Source organism: Hirundo rustica, chromosome 2 (genome assembly GCF_015227805.2).
Source record: "Hirundo rustica isolate bHirRus1 chromosome 2, bHirRus1.pri.v3, whole genome shotgun sequence".
Taxonomy (NCBI): Eukaryota; Metazoa; Chordata; class Aves; order Passeriformes; family Hirundinidae; genus Hirundo; species Hirundo rustica.
The window spans coordinates 88,640,781-88,655,592 of NC_053451.1; the positions used below are offsets into that span (position 1 = coordinate 88,640,781).

Consider the following 14,812-nt stretch of genomic DNA (forward strand, 5'->3'; position numbering starts at 1 on the left):
TAATAGGTCAAATACCCCGCTGTGTTTATACATACGATTACTTATATGAGAAGACAATTTCTTCTTGCAGGTAAAAAAGTCTTCACGTTTTAATTACTTTTTCAAAATAATTTCATTTTTTTAAACTAAAAAACAATCTAGACTTTTCCATTGCTGGTTTTATCAGTTTTATTGGATCATGAAAAACTAATGGTGATTTCAAAAATTACTGAACCCTACTGATAGGACAGTAAAGATGAGTTTTTTCTTTCATGACTTACTTGCAAAAAAATTACAAAACTCCATTTATTTGGTTGAAGCAGATGTTTTTTTAGTATGTGACCTAATTATTTCTTTCAGAGTTGTGGTACTCATCCTTCTCTGGCTGTGCTTTGTGCTTTTCGACTGCTTTCTCTCGGTTTTCTCCGGCTGTGCTATATGAGATGCTAAGAAGTAATTGTGACACCCGTCTGCCCAGGTGTTGTGGGCCTGCATGCTGGCTTGGGACAGGGACATGTAGCTGCATTTAGAGTGGAAGCTGTTCTAATTTCAGCTGTCTGGCTTCACTCAACATCTTAGTGTCTTCTTCAAGCTGTCTTCAATGAAGGATGCATCAGACAAGACAATTTTGTAGTTAAGGGGCTTTTCTACTGCACCTAGAAAGATGATCTTTGCCTGAATATGATCTTTATATTTTGGTTTTTTTTTAAATCTGGAAACTTATGGAATCATAGTTTGGTTTGTAAGGCCCCATCAAGGGTTATCCAGTCCAACTCCACTGCCATGGACAGTGACACCTTCCACTAGGGCAGGTTGCTCAGAGTTCCATCCAACCTGGCCTTGAACAATCCCAAGGATGGGGATCCACAACTCCTCAGGGCAACCTGTTCCAGTGCCTCTCCACCCTCACTGTAAAGAATTTCTTCCTAATATCCCATCAAAGCCTATCCTCTTTCAGTACAAAGTCTTTCCCCAGCCCTCATGCTGGCTCCCTTTAGGTACTGGAAGGTTCTTATAAGGTCTCCCTGGAGCCTTCTCTCCTCCAGGCTGGAGAACGCCAACTCTCTCATCATTTCTCAATAGGACAGGTGTTTATCTTAAGAAACAATATCAAGAGCAGTAGGTGGCTGGTTGATGTCAGCGCTTTTCCTGGAATGCACATCCTATTCCTTGGCTTGGCCGAATTAAATACAGCTTTTTAGGAGTAGGTGTGTGGACAGGCACCTCTGCAGCTGGTGGGGAAGGAGGAGGCCAGCAGCATCCAGGGCAGCAGCTCCCCTATGGTAGAGCATGACCTACAGGTGTTCCCCAGCCCATAGAGGAGATGGCTTATTTCCATGAGGAGGGCTGTGAAAAGTGCATATTATATGGCTCTATGCAAGATGTTTACTATATGTATTATGTTGTATAAATTGTTAATGTTGTATTGATGTTTTGATAGTATAGTAAATATAGTTTTGTAGTTAAAGTGTAGTTTTTGTGTGCCAACCACAGGAAAACATAAATCTTTCAGAGAAAAAAAGAATTTCCTACTTCCTTATCAGAAGAGACCAACTCCTCCTGCCTCTCTCAGCCTTGAGAATGCCACAGAGATTAAAGGAAAAAAAAGTGAGACTAACCAGAGACAGTTCTTTGTTTGAATGGAGTTTATGCATCATGTATGAAATATATGAATATTCAACAGGCTATTGCTTTTAAGAGATGGTCCTTTGTTAGCAGGGGTCCTTCTCCGGAGCCTTTTTGCTCGGGGAAGCACCCAGATGTCTGTAACTTTGTTTTTATTGTCTCGTATTGTCTTAACTCTAATTGTTCGATTTTTTTACTCTAATTCTATTTTTATAACCATTTATTTACTATTAAACTTTTAAAATTTCAAAACCAAGTGAATGGCGTTTTTCACAGGGCCAAAGACAGAAGCTATGCTGGATATGTGGTGTGTCTGTCTCCCAGCAGCGGCTAAAATCCTTCTTTCTGCACCTGCCCCAAACTCAGCTGACACCGCTTCTTTGGTTCCTCCTACTTTATAAATTGTTTCCTCATGTTTCCACACTAGGAGGAAAAAAAGAGCAACAATCCAAATCATTCTGTTCTCTCTCAGCTCTCATATGACCAGAACCATCAGCTTTCCTTTTCTGCCCATCAAGATTGCTGTTTTTAAGCGATGCTGCAGGGAAACACCTTTCTTTCCCTGAAAAGGAAAGGCCAGCAGAGACTTAGCCAGAGACCTGCAATATCCCTTCAACAGTGGACAAGACTTTTTCTCATTGAGGATGTCAAACCTTAGGCCTGTTCTGGGCACACTGGGTACAGAGGAAGTGAAGGATATCACTTCAGTAAGCATGACACGGGAAACCAGCCTCAAATTTCCAATGAATAATTTGTTTAGTCTCACAACAACAGACTGCCAGTCGATCATCTACAGAACCTGATCCTCTGTTCTGTCTCAACATTTACCCTTGTCCCTCTATGGCCTTCTGCAACATTACCTGCCATAAAATCTGCAAAGAAAGGCAACAAACCTATGGGTGTAATTTTACCGTGTTCTTCCAAAGCAGGCACTCGATTAAGTAAATATTATATAAAATATCACTGAAACAGCTTCAGCATCACCAGACATCTGGGTCCTTATAGGCTGACTTGTATGCTCCTAGCACTCATGCCATAGTATAATGCTGTATCTCCATATTAAAGAATGGAAATCTAATTACAGGATTTACCCATGTACACACTAAAGTAATGTACAAGACCGTAAGAGAATGAGGATATGAGCCTGGTCTTCAAAGTCCAAGGTATATTCTGCACCTAATTTTTTTCTTCAGTGTAAAGGAGTGTAAAACTCTTGCAGAATGGCAGCATTTTTTTTTGTTTTCCCCCTGGGAAGAAATTAAAGCCTATGGTTTGTTTATCAGAACCATGAGCTCAGCTATGAGAATTCTACCTCTCCTGCCCACGCCATGTTCCTACCTACCCTTTAAACCTACCACAGTATCTTACACTCACTTTTAGGTTTTTAAGTTTTGCAATACATTTTTACTTGTCTTACACATTTTCATATTGATGTTCTCTTACAAGAGGTGATTTAAAAAAACCTGATATTTTAAAATCAAGTGAATGAAGTATTTTTAAGTACTGCTTCAAGCAGTAAAAACCCCAGACAACATGATTGTTTGTAGGACTCTTCAAAACAGCACAGTCATTTTTACTTTAATACATTTCTTCAGCCTACCATTTAATGAGGAAGGTGACAGAATGTCAAGAAACCATTTTGATATGGGTTTTTTGAGCTCCCATTTAGAGTCTCAACATATTAAGCTCTTCTTTTAGGTTCAGCATGAGTTCCTGCTTTTAAGATCTACATGGCTGAAATGTCCAATTTTAGGCAGTCTAATTAGGCAGTGTCTGTTTCCAAAATGCAGCTTGTCTATTAGGGCACAGCACTTTCATAGTGTTTATAATGAGAAAAATATAATGCTACTGTCAGTGTTCAACAGATGATTTACAGATTTTCTTGGCAGAAAACATATAGACCGTCATGTGGTATTTTTTGGTTAAAACATTTTAAGAAACAAACCTGAGATAATTTTGTTCATACAGAAGACAGCAAAAACGTGCATAAAAGGAAGACTCCTTCTTGATAGCTACTCCATCATAATGATATCTAGAAATTAAAAAATATGAACTGTATGATTTTCAACAAGTTGGCAAATAAATAATAATACTCTTTTGAAAGCAGATGATCATTCTGTTTAACCAAGAAAAGATCAAGTAGAAAAAGATACATATGTTTTTAAAATTCTGCTGAATGCTTTTTTTCCCAAACAGACAATAATTACACAAACTTCTTCAGTCTCGATGACCTTAAAACATCCGTTTTCCTAGCCCGGATGTTCAGCGTGTGAGTGTAACTTTGGATATGAAAACCCATCAAACCCTCTGTGCTCTAGAAGAGAGGGAAGGGAAAAGAAAGGACATTTAGAAGGAGGACCTGAAGTTGTCTGATTTAAACGGTTTGAAACTGTACAGCACTTCCACTGACCATCAGGATATGCTGGGTGACTCCATGGATGTGTGCAAAGACAAAAAGCACAATACAGACATTAATCACTGCTGCCACTCCTGTGCATCCCAGAGCCAACCTTTCCTGTCTAGAGATGTCTGAAGAGCTCTCAGTAAGGCTCTGATGTCTGGCAGATGCTGCATCCAAACCATGCTGATAATAGCCAGTACAAATTGGAGCAATAAGGCCTTTTTAAAAGCAGTCCAATCTGGAATTCATGCCTCACCAAAGCAGATCTGATGTGGTGGTTTTCATGGAATTAGCTCTATTTTAATGTCTTGGTTACACTATTAATTACTCTCGATCACATGATGTGTTACAGACTTGCAACCAACAATTCCGCTGCCATATTACAGTGCTGGGGCTGAAAAGTCAGCCACTTTAAAATTGTATTAGAATTATTATAAATAACATTTTCAAAGAAAGGACACAAACCCAATACCTGATACTCCCTGCTGTGGTCCGCTTTCTTGTCACCAGGCCTGGGAAAACTAACTGAATAAGCTGTATAAACAAACAGAAAATTAGAGATACTTGGCAAATTCATTCTAAGATGCAAAAATGTATCTGGCACACTTTTTTGTCTTTAATCACTTTGTTTGCTTTGCATCATTTCCAGGCTAATATCTGTTCTTACATACCTCTCAAAGGGTAACTGTTGAACTAAACTCAATCAGGCATTTGCAGATCCAAGGCTAAGTAATTTAAGGGATTACCTCTCTCATGTAGGAAATTTTTTTACAGCTTGCACTAGAAAACAGTGCTCACACCAAGAGACTCCCTGCAGCCAGGGCAGGATCAATCAGCAGGGGGAACTTAAAGGTGCCCTGATGTTCCCACACCCTGCTAGACCTTTGAGCCTTATTCATGTAAGAAGGACTTAGAGAAGGGGTTTCACGTACCCACTTGGTCTTGGAAGGTGTACTGACAAGATAGGGCCAGATTTATCAGTCTTAAAAGGACCTGAATCATCAAGCTGCAAAGCAACCTTCTGCATGCATCCACCCCAGCTGCTACCTTTCTCAAACTGATAGTTAGCATAACCCCATTTTTCTAAAAGGACAGCCTATGAAACTGGGGCTTTTGTGGCACAAGACATACCCTTCCTCCTGCTGCCATTTCTTACAGAGACAGCGATGTATTTGGGCACAGAGGTAGGGCAGATGAGATTAGTGATGTCTTCAATCACCACAGTTTGATCCACACAGGGCTGGACTGCAAAAGCCCTTGGTGTCCACAAAGATGGAGCACAGTCAGGTTACTACAGCTTGGTAAATTATTAATAGCTCAGCCCATTACAGGCTGTGGTAACTGATTACACATGCACTCAGGTTAAAGCAGGATTGCAGCAATTCCTGCCCTCCTCGGCTTCTTGCTACAAGGTCCATTCTCTTGCTGCAGAAGGACAGACCATTTCAAGGCACTGGGGAGCTGCACCCCAGCTTGCTGCTTTGGGCTGTGTTTACTTGCACTGCAAAGCACTGGGTTGGTGGAGGCTGTGAGCAAATAATGCAAGCACCAGCACCACCACGGCAGCTCTGACTTGGCAGCTCTTCCATGTGACCAGACTCTGTCCCAGCTTTAAAGTAAAACACATTAAGGTGAAGCACACAAAGGCTTAGCTTACAGGTGGTAACTCAGCCGTGCTGGAGCACTGGAAGGGTACAGGCAGGGTAGGATTAATCTCACCTACATGGCTAAAAGGCAGAGAAGTCTAAGACAGTTGCTGCAGACTACGTAGTCAATGGGAAAAAAACAAATGGCAGTTCTGTGGCCCCTTTCATTAGAGCAGTCTGAGGTGACTCATTTAGTGTGAGGAAACATGTGTAACTACTTATTTCTTTCCAGTGGCTGCCTAGAGATTTTTAAGGTGACAAGCTTCATAGCCAATGTCTATGCTGAGCCAGACAAATTCTACCCGTGGTCTTAGCTGATGGGTGATGATCCATTAAGCTGTGGTAATAAATCACACTACATCACTCACTCAAATATTAATTTTCAGCAGAAATGATTTAACTTATCCAGTAAAAGATTAGATTCAACTGAATTGATATAAATGATTCCTAGAATGGGGTTAGCCCCACAAATGTAATTGACTTCAGGTACAACTTGTGCTTAAATTATTTTGGGCTAGTGTTAAAACAATGCTTAGCAGCTCTTACTATGGGAATTAATAGAAAGTTAGCTATAAAAAATAGGAAGTTCTGAAGTCTGAATGAGAAGTCTTGAACAAGAAATAATCACAAGGCTTTCTATCTTCCTTAATTTGTTAAAAAAGGTTGAATAGCTATGGGTGTTGATTGCAATTGGGATTTCAAAGTATTAATTGTTCCATGGGTTGTATCAACCTCTATGTAATAGAAAAGTAGAACTGTTAGAAGGAGATTCAGTTCTATATCTGCATTTGTTTTGCTTGGATGATTCTGTAACAACTTTTTAGGGTGTGTTTGGAACAAAATCTCCTCAAGTATACTGAAAAGGGAAAGTATAAAGTTATGTAACAACCGAAGATATCTTTTAAAGACAGAATAGTCATGTCCTTGGAATGAGTTGTATAACTTTAGATGTTAAAAAAAACTGTAAAGCTTTCAAAAATATATTGGCAAAAAAACCAACCAAACAAAAAACTTTGCCAGTGTATCATACACCAGTTCTCTGAAGAAAATAAATGCCATCCCAAACAATACTCTTTCCTCTGGTACAAATGCATCTACATGAGGCTCAGCAGAAATACCTTAGAAAATGCACAAGCATAATTCATTACATATTCATTCTTCTCTGTTATTTAATGTCTTTTAATATGCAGTGTGTTTAGCTGATGATCAGGCTTTCTCTTTAGACATCCCTGCCTCTTATGCTGTATATCCTATCTACTCTGTACCTTGCCAAATGTGGATGGATGTACTTGAATCTTGAAATCTGGATTGCAGGTTTCAATATACAGCTCATATAGTAGTCGACAGGGCACAATGCATCCTCCACACAAATAGAAATTATCAGCTAGCCTTTAAAACAAAAATCATCAATTGGTTTATGTCGGAGTTAGAAGAAAGAATTGTTAGATTTTTATAGTTCATCAGATTTACAGTGAACTCTGTAATAGTCACTTTGATTTTATAGAAGCCTAGAATCAAAAAGAGTTGCTTCCTTTGTGTTAATCTGTATCCAGGGAAACAATACACATTTCATATAAATATATACATATGAATTTTAACTTTTAAAGCCCTATTTTCCTTGTTTTCAACATGTAAGGGAGGTCATGTGAGATTCTGCTAAGAAATTAACTAGTTCTCATAATTTTTTAATTAAAACACTACAACTCAGTAATATCATTATAACATTAACACCAATACAGACAGTATTAGAATTTCTCATATACAAAATGTTGTTTGTTATATCAAAGGACCTAACTTTGGTCTTCTAAATAGAAAGGTATCCACTATACCAAAAATAATAATATGAGCATTTTTTCCACCTAAAATGTACAATATGGTGTTTTGGGACAGAGTACACAAACTAAAAAGGACTACATTCTGTTTTCATATAACTTCACTGATTTTAGGACAAGTTTAATAGAAGAACAGAAATTTATTTTGCAGTTACTATATAACAGAACTACCAGGACTGAAACAGGCTTAGGTGTTTAAATATCCGTCCTTTTGTCAAATCCTTGATTCATTCTACTAATCAGAATGGTCATAGTCAAGTAAATGCAACTACTTGTGTGAATAAGGTGAGGAAAATGTATACTTGGTTACTCATTAGCCTAAGATATTACCTTCACTAGGAAAAAATTATCTTTAATTATAAAGTGATGCCAATGGTTTTGATGTCAGAAGATAATAGGTTACATTAAACATACGGGAGCAAAGCTGAAGCAAAAGAGCAGAGAGATTAATTTTCTAAGAATGACACACTGCTCGTATCACAGCGGTTTCTTGCTCTGACTCTGTTTCCATTCTAGCAAATTATTTAATATTTAATTAATTTATCAGCTGAATGCTAGCGCAGCACAGCGCCAGTTACTCACTCTGTCTTTACTGACAATTGAGCTGGTTGGGAAGGCAGCCTTTTGACATTTACTGGGTGTGATAAGTCAGTTGTATTTTAAATCAGCATCTTCTGTTTTAGCACCCTGATTTCAGGCAACTCAATTGTTTATCTTAGTGGCTTTGGCAGTGGACAGTGGACAAGGTCTACAGCAAATTGGCTTGCTAGACCAGACTGAGCAAGAGTATGGTCTCTGTGCAGCTTGATGATGTTCTGCTCACCTGTTATTTGTGCCTCCTCCCCTTTTTCCATTGAAGAATGCTATTTGCTTCCCCCAGCTTTCCTTCTCCATAGCAAAAGACCCCCAAATGCCTCACTTATACCTCCTTGAAGACCATTTCCTCACCCAACAATCCAAGAGGCTGTGGTGGGCTCCCTGCCAGCTCCTCATCACCTCCAGCCCCACCATCCAACAGCAAAGGTTTCATGACTAGACCTGAGCAGGAACCTGCACCCAAAGATAGGGAATCTGCTGCTCTAATGGGGTATTTCCCATCATCAGGCTAAAAGGTAAATGAAATTTATTCTACAGAAGAGTCCTGGTGAGTTCTGCCTCGGAGCAGGAAGAAATGCTTCTTTTTCTAGAGCATCTCAAAACCCTTCACAACTGAGCAGTCTCAGAGGAGAGTAATCTTAAGTTCAAATTCATCCTTAATAGAACACCACAAGAGTCATTGGAAGTGCATGAGAAATAATTCATGCTCCAGTAGCTGGTTTCTGCCAATAGTTTTTCCTCAGCATTTAACTGCTTAGTGACAAAGTATTTGGGAATTTCATTTGGGGAATTTTTGTCTATTAAGCTGCCAGTCTTTTTCAAATAGTAAGTCAAACACCTTCTTAGTGCTGACACATAATACAAAAATATTTCTATCAGGAAAACAATCCACACAGAAAAGAGCACAGCACTCATCTTCTTGCTTATTAGCCCAAAGGTTTTCAAAACCTGAGTTTTTATGGCATGAATCGAAACAGAACTGTGAATGAAGACAACAAAAAAAAAAAAAAAAGGAAAGCGTGGTAAAGGCAAAGCACAGGCAGGGGATAGGACCTCCTCCGTTTATCTACTGTGTATCCACACACTGTATAGGGGGTTTTTATCAGATTGATTTTAGAACTTCACATAGACTCCAAGTGTTTAGGGTTTGCTACCTATTCTGTGTGAACCCTCAGCAGCCAGGCCATTGTACAGATGGGCAGGTCTGCTGTTAAAGCACTTCTGGACCAAAATCTGGTTTGTTATTGGAAATGCACCAACTGTAAAATGAAGCTGAACATTTAAATCTTTTCAAAACGTGAAAAGAAGGTTGTCATGATGAAAAAAAAAATCATCCTTTCAAGGATAACTTATGATTCAGTTTTATGCTGTGTCTCAGACTTGTTGGATGAATGACCTTGTATGAATCTCTTCCTTCAGTCCTTTTAAAATGGGAGCAGCGGTATCTATGTCACAGTGAAAACACAGACTAACTCCCACTGCTCAAGTATGACTGACAGGGGGAGTAAAGTTAAGATTACTTGCTGCGGAGTTTAAAGTTTGTATGTTTCACAAAAGCTTCAACATTATTTACAAACAGGACTCATCTGTGCTTGGGGAGAGAAGTAAAGTAACCCTGGTTTCTCTTTGGCTGTCACATGGCAGCTCTTCTCAAAGCCCAAGAAAACAATGGCGACAACCTTCCTCCACTACACAAAGTGTCTCATTAAGGAGCTCGACCTTCAGCACCAGGAAAAATAACCTTGCAGAATGTCGAAGGCCCAGCATCACCCCGAGTGCCAGTGTGCCACCTGCTCGCAGCCACCTGTGTGCTTTAAGAGCCCACCAGGCACGAGTGGTCGAGCCAGGGAGATCCTCGACAGCTGCCCCGCAGCATCACACCAAGCAGACGGCTGCCAGGGGCCCGATCCCGGCCAGTGGGCAGGCTGAGACAAAAACCCGTTTCGCCCATGTCAAACCACCTCCATACCACCAAGGCTTGCGGCAGGAGATGGTCTTCCAGGAAAATCCCCCCGCTTTCTCGGTATCGTTCACGCATCACCATGATGATGGGGTCTTCGCAGCAAACCGCACTCTTGCCCTTCGAAACCGCGAGAAGAGTTAAAAGCAGGACTCCTACACTCCCTGGGCCAGGGCAGCTCCTGCGAGCCCCCCGGCAAAGGAGACACAGCCGCGCCTCCTCCCCGCTCCATCCTCAGCCTCGGCCCGTCCCCGGCAGCGGGCAAGGGGGCAGCACCCACCATTGGAGGACGGGGAGGTAGGTGAGGGACGTGGGGCCGAAATAAGCCATCTCGGCCGGCTCCGGGACGGCCTGCTGCTCCGCCTCGTCCATTGGGACCGGGACCGTGGGGCCGGGGCCGCCGACTGCCGGGTAACGGACGGCGGGTAACGCCCGGCCCGCCCCGCGCAGCCCCGCGCCCGCCCCGCGCACCGCGCAGCCCCGCGCAGCCCCGCGCAGCCCCGCGCCCGCCCCGTCCCGCCCCGCGCAGCCCCGCGCAGCCCCGCGCAGCCCCGCGCCCGCCCCGCGCAGCCCCGCGCCCGCCCCGTCCCGCCCCGCGCAGCCCCGCGCCCGCCCCGTCCCGCCCCGCGCAGCCCCGCGCCCGCCCCACACAGCCCCGCGCAGCCCCGCGCAGCCCCGCGCAGCCCCGCGCCGCCACGGTGCAGGCGCCACGCGGAATTCCTGGCACCCGCTGCTCGGCCGCCAGATGGTTTTTTTTTTTTTTTTTTAATGAACTGCAGGCGAGAAAAGGAATTCCATCCAAATTGGAAAGCGGTGTAAATGGGCGATCGTGCGGCGGTACTTCTGAGTATCACGTAGTGGCAGGAGAAGAGGGAATAGTTCAAGCTAAGCGGAGGTTTGGATTACGTGTTAGGAAAAAAAAAAAAAAAAAAGTCTTTACTGCCAGGGTGGTGAGACACGGGCCCAGGTTTCCCAGAGAAGCTGTGGCTTCTCCGTTCCTGGAAGTGCTCAAGGCCAGGTTAGATGGGACTTTGGTGGGTGGTGGTCCGGTGGAAGGTGTCACTGCCCATGTCAGGGGAGTTTGGAACTCGGTGATCTTTATGATCCCTTCCAACCAGGCCATTCTATGATTCCATGATTCTGTGAGTGCCATCTTAGAAGGTTTTGCACATCTTTAAAGCCTTGCTTTCAGAGTTTTCAACAGGAATGCTGCGAACTCCCATAATTGTTTAATTTCTCTGATAGAGACAGATGAAAGGTCTGTCTGCTCTGCTGAAACCCTGTAAGCACTTTTCCATCACAAGTATCCATTATGCAAAATGAGCTTTGCTGCCACGTGACTGACAAACATAAATTATGTATGGCTGGAGCATCTAAAAGCTTACTAGTTCATGGCTTTGGGTTACATCAGAGCTCAGCTTCTCAGAAACTCCCACAGCTCCCTCCTGTTAATTAGCTTCCTGAAGTCCCCATGTATGACACAGACTGGCTTGCTTCCTTCGTTATGGCAATATGACCAAAGCTAACATGTTGGTAGGGAGCAGTATTAAAGCAGGGGTAGGGAGCACGACACCAGAAAAGGGAATGTAAGGTGGCAGGTTACTGGTTTTCTGGTCCCTTTGTTATAAATAAGTTCTATTCAAATAATCTGTGTTTTTGTTACTTAATTGTTAAGTAATTCCATTAAGATTGTTAATGCTAGTTCTGTATAAAGAATTTGCCTTATTCCTGTTTTAATATTGATTTATCACCTTATTTACTTGTTTGTTAATTAAGAATTCACCTTATTACCTGTATCTCTGCTCCCATTCGCCGGATAGTGTCTGAATATGCAAATAAAAAGAACACTGGAATTCTGGGAACAACTCAAGAACAAGAGACTCTGAAAAGCAGAGAACCAAAGTAGAATCCAGGACTGAAGTCGCACTTTAGACTAGTGCAAGGGGTACGGGGGTCCGCCGAAGCAGCTCTATTTAGTCGCCGTGACCTGAGAAGGAGTCCCCCATCGCTGGATGTCCCCTGATCAGCGACACAAAACGGACTCCCCGGCAAGGGGAAAAAGCCCGCGAGGGGTGTGGGAGTCCCCAGCTTTGCTGTGAAGCGAAGCCGTGTGTACCTCCTTCTCCGCGTTTCCAAGGGAGCAAGCAAGCTCTCCCCCAAGGCCAAGCTTGATAATAAAGAAACATACAAAAGAGCACGTCTCTGACTCTCTCTTTTTTTTCCAGAACACCTTGGTGTACCTTGTTTTTGAGGAGCAGTGCACACAGATGTCATGTATGGTACGGGTTGCTTGGAATCTGTGAAGCCTCCTGCTGTGCTGAGAAGCCCATGGGAAGATGATGTTCACTCAAGGGCCCCTGAACCAAAGCCTTGAAAATGCTGTCTGCCAAAAACATAGCTTAGTGTCAGTATATGCATTGTAACCAGTACAATCTGCCATCAATAACTGTACTTCATGGCTGACTGGGGAAGCTTCCCTCAGTAGCTGCAGTTTTTGGTCTTGATTTTGTATGTCTGCAGTCTACTGACATCCTCTGTGGGGCATTTAACTTAGACAGCAAATACTCCTGCAAATACTGTAGAGCGAAAGCTTTCTTGGGTTGAAGTAGCTGTTGTAAGAACTAACAAGAGTGATATTGCAGCAGCTGTAAGACTTGTGTGGTGTAGCCATGTAAGTACTCCTGGAGCTTCTGCAGCAGGTCTGACTGTAGATGCTGCCTGGGACACTCACCGCCAGTTCAGATGTTCCTGTCCACTCTGCACTCAGAGCAGCGCCCTCCACTCCGTGCACCTAAGGAAGAGGAAACCTCACCTACAGCTTCCAACAACGGCTTGCTTATGTGTTTGCATGTGCTTCTGAGTCCTGGTCATAGTTTTCAACGTTCCTGGCCAACAACTGACTTTTTGGGACTATGAAACTCTACACAGTGAAGTTCCCTAGGCCCAAAGACACCTTAGAAGGAAAGATCCCAAAAAGCATTTACAACTTAGCTAAAACTGAAGAATGGTAAATAGAATATTACTGTGGTAACAGACTGAAGTAAGGGAAATTATGCAGATCAGAAAGTCCCTGGACAACACCTAATACTCAGAAAGGTTTTGATGAAAAGAAGAAAATGCTGCACAAAAAACCCCAGTCCAGTTACTGTCCATGGCTTGAGAGACACCAATTACATCACAGCATTTGTCCTGCCCAGTTTGCAGATAATGAGATAGACAGATCTGTGTGCTGTTCAGGTCTTGACACATTTTTATTTGATTAGGGCTCCCATTTTTTTCCAAAAATGACTCTTTACCTTTCAGATAATTCTAATGCTTGCCTTTTTTTTTTTTTTTTTTTCCTTGCTTTTTTTGGGGGGGAGGGGTGTTGGGGGGAATGAGTGGCAGAGAAAATATTTTGACTTCAAATGCCAGGCTGTTAGTAGAATTTGGCTGAAAACCTGAAATCAGTTTCTTCAGTTTAAACCAGTCAGATAGGAGTGGTGGCTATAGAATAGGTCAAGCTGTAGTAAGTCTTTATTCTTGCATAAGCTGAAAGCTGCAAAGCTCTTTATTGCTGTCATGGACATACTCCTTGCATAAAATTACAGAGTATATAATGAACATGCACTTTGACTGAAAAAAGATTTGGTATAAAATTAGGAGTATGGTTGAACAGATTAAAAGGTGTATGAAAAAAGCTTCCTTCCTCTGACTTTCACCCATAACTAGGACAAATTTGAACCAAACTTTGAGGTAATAGACATCTCCAAAACGTTGTCAGGAGTGTCTTTAGCACAAAATTGCCCATTCAGATTACTGTGTGCCCTCAGCTCCCCCATCCGATATTCAAGAGATGATTTGGATACCTTGGGAGATTTGGATGCCTTGTAAGGTAAATAGGTTATGTAAGAGCTCTTGCTGGTGACAGCTGTCTTGTAAAAGCAAATGCTAACAACTCTCGGATATTTAGAGTTTTAAAAATAAGTGCTTCATAAGATTTTTCAGTACTTAAGCGAAAGTGTGTATGAAACGATCATTAAAGCAAGTGAATCTACTACAGCTTCCCCCATTACCAGCAGCAATGAACATATGTGACTACAGTAAATTGTATGTTTCCCCTAGAGTTGCAAAGGCCTGAAGGCATTTTTTGCATTCATTCTTATGTAGGAAGGAGTGGGTAAAAGAGCTTGAAAAGGAAAATCAAAAATACAAATCCCTCACACCCACCAAACCAAGGCCCTGGAGCAACATATCATTAACTTTTCCACATGAAAAGTTAAAAGAATTGGGTCACTGTTGGTGTAAGAGTCCTGTTGGACAAAGACAAGTATCCCAATTTCAGAAATGTGTCAGTACATTTTATTGGTTTGATGTTTGTTTCTTTGTGGGTTTTTTTTTGTCTGTTTGTTTTTTATCTCTACTAGTTGGCCTACCAGGGACAAAATTACATCTGTGCAAAGGTTTACTCGTTTTCCTTACCTTTGACATCTGAATAATACCAATGATCAAGCATTACCTAAATCTGATCAGTTTACTAGGAGCAGAGATCTTCAGTCTTAGTTATCTTTCAAACTTTAATTTGAAGTAGATCACTTGATAGAATCAAACAAATACGAAATTTATTTCTGGTTTCGTCGTGACATTTGAAGCAGCAGCAAAACCAGGACAGGATTGCAACCGCCTTCTCCTTAAGTGTAACGCTTTAACGTTGTAGAACGCTGTGTCCTTCACAAGCCACAGCTTGGACAAGAACGCACACGAGGAAGAGGAAGGCTCCTCTCCCAAGTGC

General features: G+C 42.2%; 1 protein-coding gene across 1 annotated transcript in view; it reads right to left on the reverse strand.

Annotated features, from left to right (window-relative positions):
• Positions 1 to 10,413, reverse strand: part of RFX8 (regulatory factor X8) — a 31,433-nt gene extending 21,020 nt beyond the window's left edge. The window contains exons 1-4 of the mRNA XM_040055271.1: positions 10,322 to 10,413; positions 6,918 to 7,041; positions 4,479 to 4,540; positions 3,551 to 3,637 (exon numbers count right to left, since the gene is read on the reverse strand). Coding sequence (XP_039911205.1) covers positions 3,551 to 3,637; positions 4,479 to 4,540; positions 6,918 to 7,041; positions 10,322 to 10,413 — 365 coding nt within the window. The remainder of the gene's footprint in view (positions 1 to 3,550; positions 3,638 to 4,478; positions 4,541 to 6,917; positions 7,042 to 10,321) is intronic.
• Between the last annotated feature and the right edge of the window lie 4,399 nt (positions 10,414 to 14,812).